At 42.9% G+C, this 18,791-nt stretch overlaps 1 protein-coding gene across 1 annotated transcript; it reads left to right on the forward strand.

The window, feature by feature from the left end:
- Window positions 1-15,350: 15,350 nt before the first annotated feature.
- Window positions 15,351-18,791, forward strand: LOC115789959 (dehydrogenase/reductase SDR family member 7C-B-like). The gene is made up of 8 exons (XM_030743565.1): window positions 15,351-15,404; window positions 15,946-16,111; window positions 16,190-16,302; window positions 17,122-17,326; window positions 17,393-17,485; window positions 17,721-17,870; window positions 17,968-18,125; window positions 18,780-18,791. The coding sequence occupies exons 1-8, from the start codon at window positions 15,351-15,353 to the stop codon at window positions 18,789-18,791; spliced, it is 951 nt and encodes a 316-aa protein (XP_030599425.1).

Genomic DNA, 18,791 nt, shown 5'->3' on the forward strand with positions numbered 1-18,791 from the left:
CAGGAGCTTCCATGTTGTGCTGAGCAGGTTATTGGCCAGTAGTTGGATGGGACCGGTCCCTTCTGGGGATCCTTAGGGATCAGGACCATCTGGCCTTCAGTCAGCCATTCTGCTCTTTGTGGCTGTTGTCCATTTTATAGCCAAGCATCTCAAGGCTCACTGTTGCTGTGGTATAGACCAGCTCGTTGGTTTCAGTGACGGTCAAAGAAGCAGTCACCCGTAGTGCTGCTTTTACATCTTCTAGTAGACTTTCAGAGGGTACTTCATGATGGCTTGGTAAACAGCCATGAAGAGTCCAGGTTTCCAGCTTTTAACCATGATCTTCTCTTTCAGGTCCGCTGCTCTGGCAGTCAACGTACCAGTTCTTCTTGAGGCTTTGTACTTAGGCCGGGCAATATATTGAGTTTTTAAAAAATAAATATTCATATATATTTTCATATGCGATATAAGATGAGACAATATTTATATCAATGTAGTCTATGTTGCATTACAATCATACTTGTAGATCCACCAGCTCACTTTTCTCTTCTCCCAGTTTGTCTCTGCTCAACTTCACACTGCCCTGCTTCTCTCAGCTTCACCCAAAAATCATGCAGGAAGCGACTGCATCCAGTTTGTGTTGCAGATCTAGAAACTTTGTCGTTAGATTTAGTGGCTTTTCAGACCCTGCTGGCAAATTTTTTTTTTTTCCCGAAAAGCGACTAGCGACAAATTTAGCGACTTTTTCCGGTGACATCGGTGACTTTTGGAAACCTGAAAGCCTCCGCTGTTGCCATGTTTTCTGTACATACAGCCTTCATACTGCATCTGTTCATATGCTTTGGCATCACCCAGACCCCCAAGAGTCCCTGGCTGCAGGTAACAGGGCCCCACTATACCGCAACTCCATAGCAGAAGTTGGGTTGTACTGTAAGTCACGTGACCTTAATAGCGGAAGTGGGTCTTTTTTGTGTGCTTGCAGACACCGCATTGAGGGGGTGGGCCCGTTACTGTGATACGTCAGCGCATATGGATTTACTGAGCTGGCTGTTCATTCAGTCTGTCACAGTACTGGATGTACAGGAGTACACACAGAAGTAGACCCCACCAGACTAGCGTTTTAAAGAATAAGCCAGCCTTTTGCTATTTTTGCTCTGTATCTTTTCTATTTACATTTTAATAGCACAGCTGTGAGTCTTTTTATAGAGGAAAAAAAGCATTAATTTATTTGAGGAGCATTAATATTTAAATATGCCAATAGTTGATTTTTGAGCAATTTCTCATGTACATGTATAGCTGCATGTTAATAAAAGTGCCTATGTGACATTTGGGACATGCAGCTTTGACTCAGAAATGCCTTTTTGTTTATACCTTTTGGAAAGAAAAAATATCGAGATATATATTGTATATCGCCATTCAGCTAAAAATATTGATAAACATTTAGTCCATAACGCCCAGCCCTACTTTGTACCCAATCTCGGAGTGTGGGGCGATGATATCTCCCCACTGACCTGATGTCCTGGCTCCCCCTTTGCCGTGACATTTGTGTTGTACCTCATCACACTCTAGTTAAGATAGCAGTTGCTTCTTGTGGATGTTGGAACACTGAACTACGAGTTATTTCAATGTTAGTAGATGGTGGGTGTCGAAGAATCCATAGGTCCCCCATCCTCTTCATGTAACCCTTTCACTGAGGTTTCACCAACAGAAAATGATTAAAAGGTCCACTTTGAAAAAAAAAAGCAAAATGATTAACAAACTTTGAGTTTAAAATAAGTTATTATTTAATGAGCCCAGAGGAAATGTTGCCATTTCCATTTCCAGTTGGAACTAAGATGCAGCTTAAAGTATCAGCTTATTTAGTTATCAATATTGAGTAATATGACTCTGATAAAGAATTTTGAGCCTGTGTTAATAGTTGCTGCAGAATATATTAAAACAAGAAAGAATGTGGGAAAAATTGAGGTCCAGGGTCACCATGAGCCTAGAATCAAAGATGAAATCAGTGTGTTTGGCGAGCACAGCTGGATTCTCGCCATCTGATGAGATTAATTCTCCCACAGCAGCAGCAGCAGCATGACAAGAGACTGGCCACAATCACGTTTTTAATTGGGTTTGGTTGGTAGTTTTTGGAAGAGGAACCAACTTGGTGAAAAGTACAGTAGTATTTTATTTGATCTTCAATACAGACAGAAACTATGAGCTTGAGAGAGATTCTGCTTTTTTAACATTCATTTTTATTCCAACAGATGTCAGTCTTACTGTCATGGCGTGTGTGTGGCAGGCAGAATTGGACCCCAGGATGCAGACTCACAAACAGGATTTATTGGAAAATAACAGAAACCAGAACACAGCTAGGCAGGGGCTGGACAGATGCCAAAACTAAACTAAAGTAACTACAGAGAAGGAACATACACAACGAGGGAACACTGAAGACGACGCGACAAGAAACAGATGAACACTGAGGGCTTAAATACACAGCAGGTAATCAGGGCAAGAGGAAACAGCAGGGAGCAACAGGTGAAGCAAATGAAACTAATAACAGGGGTTAGCAAAACTAGACACAAAGCACAGGGAACACAAGACTGTCAAAATAATGCAGGAAGTGACTAACCAAGGTGCACGCAGACTACATATGGGGGGACTGGCACATAGACACGGGGCAGAGACGCAGACTAGTCACAACACTAGGAATAAACTCAACATGAAAACACAGGAGGTCAGGGTTCAGACATCATGACAAAACAGACAAGACCATGGAGCAGGGGAAACAGGGACGAAGGGAACACACGTATCAGAACAACTGAAAAATAACAAAACTCATGGGAAAACAGAACTAAACACAAAATGCTGGGCAGACGGCCCAGGACCATGACAGCACCCCCCCCTCAAAGGCCGGCACCCGACGGCCAAAACAGGAAACAAAACTAGACCAGGGAGGGAGGCGGGGGACCAGGACGGAGGGACCGGAACAAAAACAAAACCAGGCAGGGAGCAACAAAGGCAGGGAGCAAAACATCAAAAATCACAAGGTCAGAACAAAAACAGCAGGGGCACAAGGCCGGGACAAAGTCCAAAAACAGGAACAAAACACAGGGATGAGAAAAAAAAACTGGATGAAACAAAAAGCGACGGCACAAGGCCGGAGAGCTCCAAAGTCCAAAACAGGGGGTCAAAACAAGGAACAGTTCAGGAGCTAAGACAAAAACAGAAACAAAAAGAGCAATGGCCAGGGGGAACAAACAGTCCATAGTTCAGGGGGCCGTCCAGGCCAAGGGGTCAAAAAGCAGAGTCCAAACCAGTCAGGCGGCCGACCGCAGTTCCAGCGGTGGCGACGAGGAGATGAGACTGGGGGCCGACCGCGCTTCCAGCGGCGGCGACGAGGAGTCGTGGCAGGGGGCCGACCGCGCTCCCAGCGGCGGCGACGAGGAGTCGTGGCAGGGGGCCGACCGCGCTCCCAGCGGCGGCGGCGAGGAGTCGTGGCAGGGGGCCGACCGCGCTCCCAGCGGCGGCGGCGAGGAGTCGAGACTGAAGGCCGACCGCGCTCCCAGCGGCGGCGGCGAGGAGTCGTGGCAGGGGGCCGACCGCGCTCCCAGCGGCGGCGGCGAGGAGACGAGACTGAAGGCCGACCGCGCTCCAGGCGGCGGCGGCGGCGAGACGAGACTGAGGGCCGACCGCGCTCCAGGCGGCGGCGGCGGCGAGACGAGACTGAGGGCCGACCGCGCTCCAGGCGGCGGCGGCGGCGAGACGAGACTGAGAGCCGACCGCGCTCTAGGCGGCGGCGGCGAGACGAGACTGAGGGCCGACCGCGCTCCAGGCGGCGGCGGCGACGAGGAGACCAGACTGGGGGCCGACCGCGCTCCAAGCGGCGGCGGCAAGACGAGGCAGGAGGCTCGAACTGAGCCAGACGCTCCAACTGAGCGTAACCCTTGGGCTTCAAACACGGCTCCGACTGAGCCGGACCCTTGGGCTGAACGGGGCCTACAAGGTGAGGCTCCGAATGTGCAGGCTGGGTCTGCGGTGTAGGGCACACAGCTACTTTACTGAGCAGCTGGGGCTGCTTGGGGGATGGACCAGGTGCATGTGATGGTGGGTGCGTGGAAGCTGACACTGGGGAGGGCGAGGGAGCTGACACTATGGAGGGCGAGGGAGCTGACACTATGGAGGGCGAGGGAGCTGACACTATGGACTGTGACTGCAGGGAGGCTGAGGGAACTAGGGGGACCGAGGGACCAGGAATGGAAGTACAGGAGGGAACTAAGGAGACTAAGGGGACCTGAGAGACTAAGGGAGCTGAGGGAACTAAGGCTGACACTGAGGGAGCTGACTCGGAGGGAGCTAGGAGTGTGGAAGCTGAGGACGGGGAAGCTGACACTGGGGAAGCTGACTGCGGGAGAGGTGAGGGGACCGAAGCTAACTGCGGGGAAACTGGAGTCGGGGGAGCAGGAACAGAGGAGACTGGGACTGAGGCTGCAGGGGGAACCACAACTAAAGGAGCTGAGGGACCAGAGGAGGGAACAAAGGGGACCAAAACTGACGGGACTGAAGCTAAGGGAGCTGGCACTAGGGGCCACGTGGAAGCAGGCCGGACGCTAGGGAGAGCCGGCTGCGTGGAAGCAGGCCGGGCGCTAGGGAGAGCCGGCTGCGTGGAAGCAGGCCGGGCGCTAGGGAGAGCCGGCTGCGTGGAAGCAGGCCGGGCGCTAGGGAGAGCCGGCTGCGTGGAAGCAGGCCGGGCGCTAGGGAGAGCCGGCTGCGTGGAAGCAGGCCGGGCGCTAGGGAGAGACGGCTGCGTGGAAGCAGGCCGGGCGCTAGGGAGAGCCGGCTGCGTGGAAGCAGGCCGGGCGCTAGGGAGAGCCGGCTGCGTGGAAGACAAGACCATGGAGCAGGGGAAACAGGGACGAAGGGAACACACGTATCAGAACAACTGAAAAATAACAAAACTCATGGGAAAACAGAACTAAACACAAAATGCTGGGCAGACGGCCCAGGACCATGACACTTACTCTTGTAAACACATTTTCTTTCACTCCTGTGTCGGCCTGATGCTGTCAGTGTTTGATTCACAGCATATCTGCAAACTGTGCAACATGAGAAACCATTGCTCATCCATCCATCCATCCATCCATCACAGGAGCAAAAGACAAAGACTTGATGGACGTACATACCTGCAGCTCCATGTTTGTGTGGTTTTAAGTTTTTGTTGTAATTTAGAGTCTCTGTATTTTGCATTTTGGGGGTTGTTGCTGTCCTTCGGAGGCTATTTTGTCTCTGTGTGGTCATTTTGTGTGTCTTTGTGGGCATTTTGCACATATTCTGTGAGTTTCTGTGGTTGTTTTCTATGTCCTTGTGGTCAGTTGGGCACTCTATGGTTTGTGTGTGTGTTTGTGGTAGTTTTACAGCACTTTATGATAATTTTTGTGTCTGTGAGGTGATTTTTCTGTTTTACCCATGGCTGCTTTGTGAGTCATGTAGTCATTTTGTGTGTCTGTAGTCGGTTTTTGGTTGACTGTGTTTCTTCGTTTCACGTGATTCTGAGGTCATTTTGTCATTGTTTATTTTTGTGTATATGGTCATTTGTGTGCCTCTCTGGTCATTATATTAAAGAGGTCACTTTATGTGCTTTTACTGTTGTTTTGTGTCGCTCTGTGGTAACATTTTGTCTCTGTCACTTGTGAGTGTCTCTGTTCCTTTTGTGTCTGCACGAGTTTGTAGTTGTTTTGCCTTGCTTTCTGGTCATTTTTGCGCCTGTGTGACTGCTTCTGTGGTTGTTTTGTCTGTCTGGTAATTTGTGTGCCTTAGTGGTTGTTGTTAGTGCGCCACTCTATTAATTTTTTATGTCCATGAAATTATTTAATGTCGCTCTGATTCTTTTGTTTTACTTGTCAATCATCTTGGCATCTGTGTGTTCATACTGCATCACATTATGGTCTACAAGGTCATTTGCAGGCCTTTGTAGTTGCTTTGCATCACCAAGTAATTTTGTTCTTTGTGTGCCTTTGTGGTAGTTTCAAATCATTCTGTAGTAAATCTTTGTGTCTATGAGGTCATTTTGTCTGTCTATGTAGTCATATGTGTGTGTATTTTTGTAAGTTTTATTCCTGATCATTTGTGTGCCTTCATGTATGTATATCTATCTGGTTATTTAGAGTGTTCTTAGTCATTTGTATGCATTTTTCTGCACTGCTTGAGGGAGGTTTTGTATCTATCATCTATTTACAAACAAATTTGGTAATTCAAATGTTGCTTTTGGACATAATTTGGTAACTTGCAAAATTACCAACCGCTGACTTTGTGACATTATTGCTCTGTGATTGAAAAAAACACTGCGCCAAACAGAGGCTTTCTACAACATAGATTGTGTAGTTGTTTAGTAGATTGCGTAGTTGTTTTGTGATTGATTTGTATATTGAGTGGTTGTTTTGTGGTTGCTTTGCAGGCCGAGTTGTTTTTTGTACGTCTTTGTTGCTGTTTGACATTCCAGCATTACAGTAGGTGATCCCAGACACTTCGGAAAGAGTCCAGCCTGTGCAGGCAGACCTGCGGACCTTCAGTGATTCACTGGTACATCCCTGACGGTACAAAATGAGGCAATTGTCTGTTCGTCTCACTAAGCAGATCACTGAGCCTCGTTCAGCAGAGGACAGTTTGATCTGACCTAAATGAAGCAGGTTGTTTCAGCAGAAGTTGAAGCAGATATAAAAATGTCTTTCATCAGTAGCATGGACATCTGGTTTAGTGTGAAATATAGTCCTTTTCACCTTCCCTGCCTCTTAAATGAACCAGACAGATATCTGACATATGAAACAAAATATACTGTGCCAAAAAAAAAAAAAAAAAGAAATCCGGAAGTAAATATTTAAATTCAAGAACAAGAGTTAGTGTAGGTCCAAGAAATCAACCCCAGAAACAGTTCCATCTTTAACAGTACGCCTCTCCTTGTTGTTCTGGTACATTGTCCATTTCATACGGCGTTCCTGTGGACGGTTTGTGGCCGTTGACCGGCAGTTCTAATGGTGTCTCGGCATCAGCCGGCCCAGCAGTCAGGTACATGTCCCACATCTGCTCAGGCATGTCCATCCCCATCATGTTCTGCTTTATCATCAGGCTCTTCTCGATGGTTTCTCGTGTTGCACAGACCAATTTGGTGATTCAAAAATGCCCAATGGGACCTCACAGAGTTTTTCCAAAGTTTGAAGAAACGAATGAGGAAACAAAAGAGGAATTTTAGACACAGCGAGAGTGCAATAGATGTACAAATGCACAGCTGGGCTATCTGTGTGTTTGACAGAAAAAGAGAAGAAAAAAACACAGCAGCTTTTAATCCTGCTGAATAATGATGATGCTATATCTCTATATATTAAAAGTATTACCAGCTGTCCTCTTGGCAAAGTGCAGTCTAAGCTGCAACAGCCACTGGAGGTAATGAATGAGCCATTATGAAGAGAGATGTGTCTGAAAAAGAAAGTGAAATTAATGGCAGCTGGCTGACAGAAAGCAGTATTTTAGCCCTGTAGCACGGTGGCCCACTTTCCTGTACCTTTATTTTATGTCTAAAGATCACGCTGGAAACTACAGAATGGCAATCTGAGGTCGAATTTTAGATTGAATTTGACTCTGAAATGTATTTGTCGTGCTGATGAAAAAGGCTGCCGTGTATTTATCAGTCTGATCATTCTTTTTGTTCTGGTTTTCTGCGATTCCACTGAAGGAACTGTACTCGTAATACAGACTATTTTGTACATGAATAGGCAGAAAGTTGACTAATCATGAGTGCAATCTGTACAACATGTTCTGAGGACAGTATGATTAATTATAAGTGACCTGTCATGGGTTAATACTCTAATATGACTTATCAGAGCCCAGTATGACACAGGTGTCACACTTTCACATGTTCTCAAAAATTTCTTGAACAAGTTCTTAATTAACAAAATTTTTAAAATTCAGACAAATTAAATTATCTACATTAATTGAACAAAATATTACAAATGTGTTTGAAGTCAATTAAGTTCACAAAATTTTATTTATGCAGAATAAAATGTACTTTTAAATTTTAAATTAGAGAATCCTCTAGCATTAAAGTGCATCCAAATCAAATTCAGCAGAATTTCAGAGGCAGCATGACTGCAAACAAAATCAGTGGAAAAGACCATCTGACACTTTGCCCAGGACTTCATGAAGCTGGATCATAAACATATAAAATCATACACAAGAAGTTCAACGAGTGACAGGAGAAGGGAGCGCCGGTCTGTCGTGGTGAAGAGGGAGCTCAGCGTGAAAGTGAAGCTGTCGATTTAACGGTCGATCTATGTCCCTACCCTCACCTGTGGTCACGAGCTTTGGATAGTGACCGAAAGAACAAGAATAAAAGCAGTAGAAATGAGCTTCCTCTGAAGAGTGGCTGACCTCTCCCTTAGAGACAGGGTGAGGAGTGCAGCCATTCAGGAGGGGCTCAAAGTAGAGCCACTGCTCCTCCACATCAAAAGGAGCCTGTTGAGGTGGTTTGGGCATCTGACTAGGATGCCTCCTGGGTGCCTCTTAGGTGAGGTGTTCTCCCTACCGGGAGGAAGCCCGGGGCAGCCCCAGGATCCCCCTGGATGAGGTGGAGGAGGTGGCTGGGGAGAAGGAGGTCTGGGCTTCTCTGCTTAGGCTGCTGCCCAATTGACTCGGCCATGAATGGATGGATGGATGCATGCATGCATGGATGGATGCATGCATGCATGGATGGATGGATGGATGCATGCATGCATGCATGCATGCATGGATGGATGGATGTTCAACCATAGATTTCCAGCCAAGCACAGAATACATCTATATATCAGCCAAACACGTGATAAGGATTTCCTCAGTAACTTATCAGCAAATAAAATATTAGATATTTACAGTGGCAATGGCCAATATTTTTATAATGTTAATATGTATCATCTCTGTTCTATAAATAAATAAAATGCAAATACAATCTATTTGTGTGACATCATTTTTTTTCAATAACAATAATGACTTTAAAGGTATACTGAGAACAGCCAATGGAATCACAATAGTTTGTTAGTTTCATAGACCTCATCGGGTCTACTCCCTAAACGGGTCAGTCAGTTGCCTCTTCTGCATGAAATGGACCATCTGAGCACCAGCTACTTCAGTCAGAAGAATGGATGATGGAAAGTTGTGAAGAATAGTGGTTATCTTAAAGATGACTGCTGCACATTGGGGCTCTGAAATTTTAAACAATTGTACAAACCGCATTTTTTAGTCATCATCAGACCTTCATCTGCTTATTTTATAATAATTAAGATTGGCCCCACAGCTGTAAAAGAATGGCTGTAATTCCTCAGTAGTCAATGCAATATTTTTGTTCTGTTCCTCCAAATAAAGCAGAAGGCCTGCACGATGAGTCCATGTGATCTCATATTTGTAACTTTAACATGTTTTGGTTTACAGCTAAAATAGAAATTGTGTCAGTGTCTGAAAACTGTACAATGCATTCCCCCAGGTGAGAATCTGTATCTCTCTAAGAAAACATTGTGAAGTAAAAGAATAGAGAAAATGTGGTGATGACAACAGCAGCTCCGTCAGGGCAGTTCAGGTATGCAGCATCAGTTACCATGGTGGTCGAGCCAGGCACAAACAGAGCCACCTTTGTGACACTGGCTTTAGGCAAAACATACCTTGTTAACCCATTAATCTCCCTTCGTAGTGCCATCCCTTGAGTGTAGCAGAGAAGTAATATCCCTGAGGGTTTACAGCACAGAATCAATGTGTTGTGTATGTGGGACTCTGACTGATAAATCTCGTAGTAGGATTTGTACTGGTCATGAATCAAGACTACACCTCCAACAGCTTTCAAACTCCCAAAAACACCAATACCAACCAATGGCCTGAGGACACTTGACTCCATTCAACTGCAACTCAGCTACAAGAGCATTACAAGGAAACAGTCCAAAAATAAAGAACTGCAACACATCTTTACTGAGAAAACTACCAGGGTGCCAGTTAGATCACCAACAGATGCAATAATGTGGCCGCTAAAGTTTGGAGTTAAACCTATATCAAGATATTTGGTGTTTCTTATCCTACTGAGCATAATCTTCAAAAAGCTTCCCTGAATTTGTGTCCATAACAGTGAATTAACTGGACAAAAAGGAAAAACTAAAAATCATCTGACACAGTAACATGCTTTTGACTTTGGCAGATATAAGATCAGATGCAAGCGGTACCCAGGAAACAGGAGACTGCATGGAAAATGTCAGGATTTTAGAGAGTGAGCGAGTATGGGAATGGAAACGAAGAGGAGGAAATGAGAGTGGGCGAGGAATCAGATGCCATGTGTTTGTGGGTGACTCAGACCCACAGAGTTGGCATGAGACACCCAAAAGGAGAGAAACTGGTAGGGTCACTAGAGGTACGGCCAGCACAAGGTCACACTTATCCATCCATCCATCCATCCATCCTTCCATCCATCATCCATCCATCCATCCAGCCATCCTTCCTTCCATCCTTCCTTCCATCCATCCATCCATCCTCTCCGACTTATCCACTGCACTTTAAATACCTAATGCAACTCTGCACTTTACTTTACTTTATTCATTTTTAAAGCACTTTAAAAACAGAAACTGCAGCAAAGTGGTGTACAATAAAATAAGAAAAACTCTGCACTTTATTTCGCAGTTTACCCGTTTCATTAGTAATTATGAGATGTTTTTGTTTTATGAACTTACTCGTGTCACTGATTCAAAGTTTAAAAGCATGTTCATGTAGCACTATAGATCTATAGTGCTTAAATGTATTAGACCACCTGTCATTAAAAACACAAATATTTTAGAAACCTGTCAGAAACTTGTTTGAAACTAAAAACTGTTTTTTATTCTCAGGCAAATAAACCAAAATCACATTTTTATTCCCAAATTGGAGCCAACACACTGGACTTCTCTGAGAATTCAGAAAAATAATCAAGCACAACTTTAAACAACTAAAATGAGGAATAAAAGTAAAGAACTGTAATTTGGCATCTTAATCAAATAATAATGTGCTTCACAGATTTTTCTGCTTTTCTTTTGTAAAAACAGTAAATTTGAAAATGCATGCATAACAACAATAATTATATTTTAGCATTAAAATTTTCTAATTTAAGAACTTGCACATACTTGTGGATTAACCATTACAGAAACATACAAAATTAATTTGGCAATTACCAATACTGTTAATGTAGCTGTGGCATAAACCTTACATTAAGTGCTGGTCTAATACATTTAAGCACTGTACTCTTGCCTCTCCTTGCGGCTACATTTTTGTATCATTTGTTAATAAAACTTTTCATATTCCACATGAAAAGCCTCCCGGCAGCTCCTTGGTCCCAACCTTCTGGTTTTATTTTTAACCAATGAAGAAAAAAGCAAAAATTATTCATACAGTGCTTTTTACAGAGGAGAGTCACAAAGTGCTTTACAAGGCCGACGAACAGCACGCAGCACAACACTGAAAGATAGTATGCACAGAGAGAGAAAGGACGGAATCACAGGAATACACAAAGAACTAAAAACACACAAAAAAGAGATGAAAGCAGTTCAAGGACAAAAAAAATTTAAAAAGCAATGTTAATATAAAACCAATCCAGGGCATAGACATAACCCAAATTCCTGCACTAAAGGTCTTTGAGACAATACATATTTTGCTGTTTAATGGTGAGATGTAAACATTTAATAATAAATCTAGAACATCAGAGCAGCGTGTTTAATTATTAGCAGTGATCAAAATGTTCCAGGATAGAAGAGGAATCAAAATGAAAATTTACTCTTTGAAAACTGCTCAGTTGTGACCCACCTCTCATCACCAGTGTCTCCTTCACATCAAAGCTCTGTGACTTTGACACAGACGTTTAGGGTTGCTCTCTGCACAAGTTTGTCGAGCTAACAATGCAGGTGTTGTGGAGAGGACTTCCAAGGAGCAAACAGGAGTTTGTCCAAATTTAGATCGGGTTCAAGATTATGATTCTTCCCATTCCCCAAACTCCTGGATGACACCGTGTGCAGTGGATGAGAAACTCATGGCTGCTCATGGCGCTTTATGACCTATAGTCGTATATAATTTGGCAGAAACTGAGCATCAGGGAAGCCTGGGCTGTGGACACTGTCTTTACATATACACACTTCTTCCTCCCAGCAGAACCTTTTTTTTTTTGGTTCTGTGCACATAAAGTTGGTGCTCAGAATGAGCTGCTGCACCACAGCAGTATGATTTTCACCTCAGATTTCCTGATGCAGAAGATGATTCAACACCTTATGTGGTAGATAAAAAATTAAGCCGCACGCCTACTGAAGAACCATCGCTCATTTAACTCTGATGATGTTTGCTCTAAGCAGCAGCATTCAGATCAGAGCCTCTGTAGAGTTTCAGTGAGCACGGTCTGCTGTGGCTGGAAATGCGTGAGCCTCTGCTGGGCCACAGCATCAGGGAAGCTTCACCCTTTAACTCAGCTAATGTACATAATTAGACTTCAGTTAACATTTGTCCGGTTCTTTATTTTTTAAAAACTTTTTAAAAGTTGTTTTAAACTCATGTTCCTTAAAATACCCTGTGGTGTATATGCTGTGATTGTTGTACCTGAGAATGGCATATATGGTTGGAAAGAGGAGAGCCGTGGCATTCTTATGATGTGTTGCATGTGTTTGTGGGCTAAGGTGTGTCGGAGAAATTTGGCTTTAAACTTTTAAAAGAGGCTAATTTTTTTCATGAAACCATGGTTTTGTCTACTTTATCAGTGAGAGAATAACAATCAGGAATAATAATCAAAGCATCAGTATAAGGACTCACAAATGTCAGCAAATTCCTGGAGGGAGACTGCTGTCAGAATGGACGTGAGGAAATGAAGGAAGTGGAAAAAACAGGGACAAATATGTTTGCAGCCAAAAAACTGAGCACAAAGAGCAAGGACCAAAAAAAGTCCCAGCTGGCACCGCAGCACACGACCACAAGGTAATTAACACACACAACACACACAGCTACACAAGCATAAATGCGGACATGAGGTCGGACACTTCTGTAGGTTGTGTACAGAGGCTGCAAAGACCCTGCAAGTCTAATCAGCGAGCATCTAACCAAGCTAACAGATGCAGCTTCAGGTGGTGAGAACATCAGGATGCAGCTGGATTTGACCTTTGACTCCTTCAAAGAGTTTGTTTTTGTCAAACACCACATGTAGCTGTTGTTAATCTACTGTACTGACACTGGAGTTTATTGGGAGTTTATTGTAGAATTTATTGAGTTTGGGAGTTCATGTTTTTCTTTGTTTCTCCCTGTTGATGTTCATGTGTGTCCTAATTATTACACATTTAGTATGTAGTGCTTCTGTCTTGTGAACTGTTGGTTGTTGAATATATTTTTTATGGTATCTTTTGTTGAGTTTTTATTACACAATAGTCACTTTTGTTCATCGAATCTTGCACCTGACAAAGTATGAAAATATTAAAACTAATACTGAAACTAACGAAACTAAACTAAAACTAAGCATGAAACCAAAAATAAAAACTAATAAAAAACAAGCAAACCACTCTGAAAACTAATTAAAACTAACTGAATTAGAGAAAAAAAAGTAAAAACTAACTAAAACTAAACGATAATGTAAAATCCAAAACTATTATAACCCTGGCCCACACAGCCAGTACTAGCTAACTATCGTGTCTTCGCCAATACTCCGCTCATTCAGCCCGGTGTGGTACCGCACTAGACCTCGGCTGGAATACTCTGTGGCTCAGGACACATGTTTCTGCTTCCTGAATGAATTTGTCACAAAGTTTGCCCAAAAAAAAAACAGAAGAATGATTCTGTAGTTTTTCACATTTTGCATTTTTTGCAGTTGCTGTTCTCTTTCTGTTGTACTGTTGTATAATAAAAAAAAAGAAAACAAAAAGAATTAAAAAAAAAAAGTATATTCCAGCCACAGAAGGTCACAAATCTGTGTACTTTTTGTGATGTCCCAAACCCAGATAAATGGAGAGGGTATATGTATATCTTTGTGCCTACTAGGGCTGTATTCAACTCCCAAAAAACAAACAAATATAGCCTAATATTTTGTGTCATATTATATATATACTTGCCCACCTACATTTTCAGTCTGCCCACCCAACTACAGTGGGCTAGAACCGGGCCTGTATAATACGCTCAAGTTATTCACATCCAGGTGTTCACAAATCAATACCTATAGACCCTTTTTACAGTTTGTAAACAATGATGACGTAGGTAACGATGCGCACGCACTTTGGAAACAGAAATATGGCGGAGTGTTTCAAGCTACGCAAAGGGATTATCAACCAAAGAATGTGAAAAAATTAACTTTGACCATCGGCAACTGACTTCCAGATGTGGTAATGGGATGTTTGTATTTTTTATGCATCTGTAGACTAAAGTGCATTTATGTCTTTTTCAGTTTGTTGTTAATTTATGTGTCCTTGGAGTCCTTTTTTTTTTTTTTTTTTTGCCTTTTCACAGTTGTTTTTATTTATACAGTTTTTTATCTCTTTGTAACCATTTTGTGTCTCTTTCTATTATTTTTTCTTTTTGTCTGCAGTTTCAGTTTTTGTTGTTATTTGTATCTTGTTGAAGTTGTTATTTTTTGTGCATTTGTATTTGTTTTTATATGGTTGCAGTCTTTTTGTGTGTCTGTGGTCTCTGTGTCAGCTGTGAAATCCACAGCCAGCCATACAATCCATTCTGGTAGCACGAATTCAATGCTACTTCATGCAAATCAGGGTAAACACAAGGCTGTAATTTAGATAAAATCCACACATTAAAGTTAAAGTTACATATCTCAGCACACATCCGTAGCAACGCACATTTATATAAACACATTTACACACAAGTGAACCTCTGAAAAGTGTGATAAAAACTTTTATCACAAGTGAATTCTGTGCAAATGTTGAGCAAACATGGGCAGAAATAATGTTTAGATGTCTTAAGTTCTATAGATTGGAGCACCGCCGTGTGGTTCAAAGCAGTATTGCGTGAGAGTACAACTCAGCTGTATTTTACTGTAAGTTGATATCTCTGCAGAGCAATACACAGATACCTTCAACATAACAGTATAGCTGCTGTTTCTTTACCTCCTGTTGATAGTTTTTGTTCATTTTATGAGTTTATACTCCTTTTAAACACAGAGTTTGCCCAAAAGGTAACTCCACACAAAGTCATTTCTGTCCAATCAAATCTCAGAAGAGATTTATCCATCAGGAAGCCCTGAATGTGCATAAATATACCGCCTGTATATCCAGGAGAAAGGCATTAATGATTTGTCATTTGTCCTTGATTACTGGTGTAAGAACATGCTTTAAAAGCCTTCTCTGTTTTTGTTTCAGAGTGATAAGAACACCTAGTTAGACTTAAAAATGGTTGTAAAGGGTGAGGTGGATTCCCATGTAACGGAGCCGGAGAGCTTCGGGGTATGAAACGCTCCTTTTTCTAATGTAGTGAATCTCTTCCATCCCATCGCATCTGCATCAGTAGAATCCAAATCACTTTTCTTTTAAAACAGATGTTTCAGCCTTGAAACATGCTTTTCACTAGAACATGTGCCTAACCATGATTCCAACAGCCGTGTCTTTAAGTAGGCATTTCAACACTGTTGCCACTCCTGTCGGCCGGTAGAGCCTAACAGATCGGAAACAGTTACCTACCAGCACCTGTGCAGCTCACACAGGAGCCAAAGTGTAAAAGTGACAATCTAAAGTTCTATAAAGGTTCATTTGCTGCCTCGTTTCTTCATGTTTTTGCTAAGCAGCAGCACAAAAACCATCCCAGAGAAGCTAAATGACATTTTTACACTTTGATAATCATGCAGACTGTTTCCCTCCCTCTGTTAGAGAAGTGTGTCTGTGTTTCAATGTTTTCATCTAAAATATCACACTTTTGACATTTTGTGTGAACATTGAGAAAGAAACTTTTTTTAAACTTCATTTCTGCATTTTTCAGGACACCCTCCAGGAGATGGACTCAGCATGGACCCCCACTGTCCTCCTGGTGCCCTGCGCGGTCCTGCTAACAGCTGGATTTTTCTACCTCTATGGTGTAATTATGGGACTGTTGTCCAAAACATCAGTACGCAACAAGGTGGTGGTTATAACTGATGCTTTATCCGGGCTTGGAAAAGGTAACACACACAAAAACACGCAATTAGTTATTTTTAGGTCAACATTTTTACAGTGTCTTTTAATTTCGTCGTGTGAAGAGTGCGCAGGTGTGTTTCACAAAGGAGGCGCGAGGCTGATCTTCTGCGGGAAAAGCTGGGAGAAACTCAAAGAGCTCGCAGCACCGACACAGGAGAGGGAGTGGGCTGGAGGAGTGGTGGAGCAGTGCTCAGTATATATATATATATATATATATATATATATATATATATATATATATATATATATATATATATATATATATATATATATATATATATATATATATATATATACATACATACATACATACACACACACACACATACACACACACACACACACACACACACACACACACCGAGGTCCGCCTATTGGTGATGTCTGATCTACACCATACAATAAAATGCACACAGTACTAACTTAGTGCGTCACTTTGGGGCCCGTCTGCAAAAGCACAACTGAAATAGTCTGACAGATACAAGAAAGAAAAAAAGAAAAACATTTTCACACAAAATTACCAAGAAAGAATAAATGAAAAAAACAAATATAAAACACGGGGGATACCATGAAGCGTAAGGAAAATGCATGGCCCTCATCCCTTCAGGTCTACCAGGTCATGCAGCCTTCAACCGCACCAACAAGCCTGTGGATAGTTCATAACCACTTAAGCATTGTGTTTTCTAAAAGAAAACTTCCTGAGGTGGTATTTGTAGTTTTCCTCCCCCTTCAGCTACAGCCTTCACAAACCAAAGAAGAAAACATCATCGCCCACTAGTAGCAACAGAAAACATCTTCCCACACGTTTTCCACCCGGCTACACGAGGATACCAAATTTCATACATGTAGGTGAAACAGCCATGGCAATATGTACACAAATTCTCCGTTTCGTTACACTAAACACTGATTACAAGTAAAAGCAGACATGTCAGCCAGCTGCACTCACCGTACAGCAACCGCAGACCTCCTCATCCACAATATTTCTCCTCTTCAGACGTTTCCTCCTAAGCTGGTGCTGCTGGATTTTGGAGATATGGACAGTATGCCTGAGGCAGAGATCCTGGACTGTTACGGCTGCCTGGATATTATTATCTTCAACAGCAGCATGAAGGTGAAAGCTCCTGCGCAGAGTCTGTCGCTGGAGGTGGACAAACTACTGATGGACAACAACTACTTTGGGCCTGTCACTCTGGCTAAAGGTAAATGATAACACTTAAATTTTAGGTTGTAAGGCTGAGATGATGAGAGCTGAATTTCTTTTTCAGGTGTGCTGCCCTCCATAATCTCCAGGAGAAGCGGTCACCTGCTGCTAGTTAACAGCATCCAAGGGAGACTGACCGTGCCTTTTCACACTACCTGTGAGCCCATTAAGAAAAGAAATTTCCACCGTTCTTTCAGATCAACATAAATCCACAAAATGGTTTGAGTTTATACCGAGCTTATTTGCTGCATATGGAGGTAATGTGTTTAAAAGCTGCTTTCATTTCTTCTGTGATATACTCAGAAAACAACAGGTGAGGTAGGTTAGTGTTTTGTCTCTGAACAGATACAAAGTTGCCATCCACGTGATAGTGGGTTCACTCTGTGTTTCAGATGCAGCCTCTAAACATGCTGTCCAGGCCTTCTTCGACTGCCTGAGAGCTGAGGTGGAGGAGTACGGCATCTCCGTGAGCACCATCAGCCACACCTTCATCAGCTGCTCCGCGCCTGGAGCCGCAGCCGCCTCCAAGTCCCCGTGGTCGTGTGAGTAAACGCCAAGGAGACGAGTCAGGTGTTCAAGCGCATCTTTTATCATTGAAAATATTGAGTGTTATGTCATCTCCCTGCCTGTTCGCTGCAGTGCTGTACACTAAGAAGCCCCTCGGCGTTTCTCCGGATGAAGCCGCCACGGAGATCGTGAAGACTTTAAACAACAAGAGGAAAGAGGTGGTGATTGCACCATCGCTCCCCAAGGTGGCCGTTTACGCCCGATCTTTCTTCCCCAACATGTTCTTCGCTGTGAGAACGCTGCCCCCTCTGAGAAGATTTAGGTGCTGTCTCAACGCTATGATGATGGGACATGAGGTTTTTAAGTCGCACAAATTGGTGGAAGTTGAAGATATTTGTTTGATAATCTGATGTTTGTGTGTATGGATTGCCAGCCATAAAAAAGGGGCCCCACATCTTACTCCACACCATACAGTCTGATTGTGGTGTTGTTGTAATTGGATCATGGGAATATCAGCTAGATGATTTTCCTCTAAGGGAACTGTTTTTAGTTATAGTTATGTATTCATACTCCATCACAGAAATGCTGTGAGACTGCATCAGTGAATTATTTCTTTGATAATCCATTCATGTTTTCACTTCTGTTGAGTCAAAACTCAAAGATGGTTACTATCACAAAAACTGGGATAGTATGAAAAATCCACATTAAAGTTATTAATTTGGACATTATTGATGAAAAAAAAATAATCAGAAAATGAATCATGTCACCTCTGGAGTGCTGGTCTGAGCTGTTCTTGTTGCGCACTGGAATGATTGACATTGTCATGTCCTGGGCCGGTGGCTCAGTGTCTTATGTTTTCTTGATATTGTTTTTGTTTCTCGAGTTATGTTTTGTTGTCTTTTGTACTTTGCCCTCAGCTATTTCTGGTTCCTTGTGTCTCCTAGTGTTGTGACTAG

This window comes from Archocentrus centrarchus, chromosome 1, assembly GCF_007364275.1.
Source record: "Archocentrus centrarchus isolate MPI-CPG fArcCen1 chromosome 1, fArcCen1, whole genome shotgun sequence".
Taxonomy (NCBI): Eukaryota; Metazoa; Chordata; class Actinopteri; order Cichliformes; family Cichlidae; genus Archocentrus; species Archocentrus centrarchus.

What these genes read in the sequence shown, in the direction of transcription:
- LOC115789959 (XM_030743565.1), top strand. Translation starts at nt 15,351, where the DNA reads ATGGTTGTAAAGGGTGAGGTGGATTCCCATGTAACGGAGCCGGAGAGC. An exon ending in CGTGCCTTTTCACACTACCT is followed by an intron (nt 17,486 to 17,720) that starts GTGAGCCCATTA and finishes TCTGTGTTTCAG; the next exon opens with ATGCAGCCTCTAAACATGCT. An exon ending in CTCCAAGTCCCCGTGGTCGT is followed by an intron (nt 17,871 to 17,967) that starts GTGAGTAAACGC and finishes TGTTCGCTGCAG; the next exon opens with TGCTGTACACTAAGAAGCCC.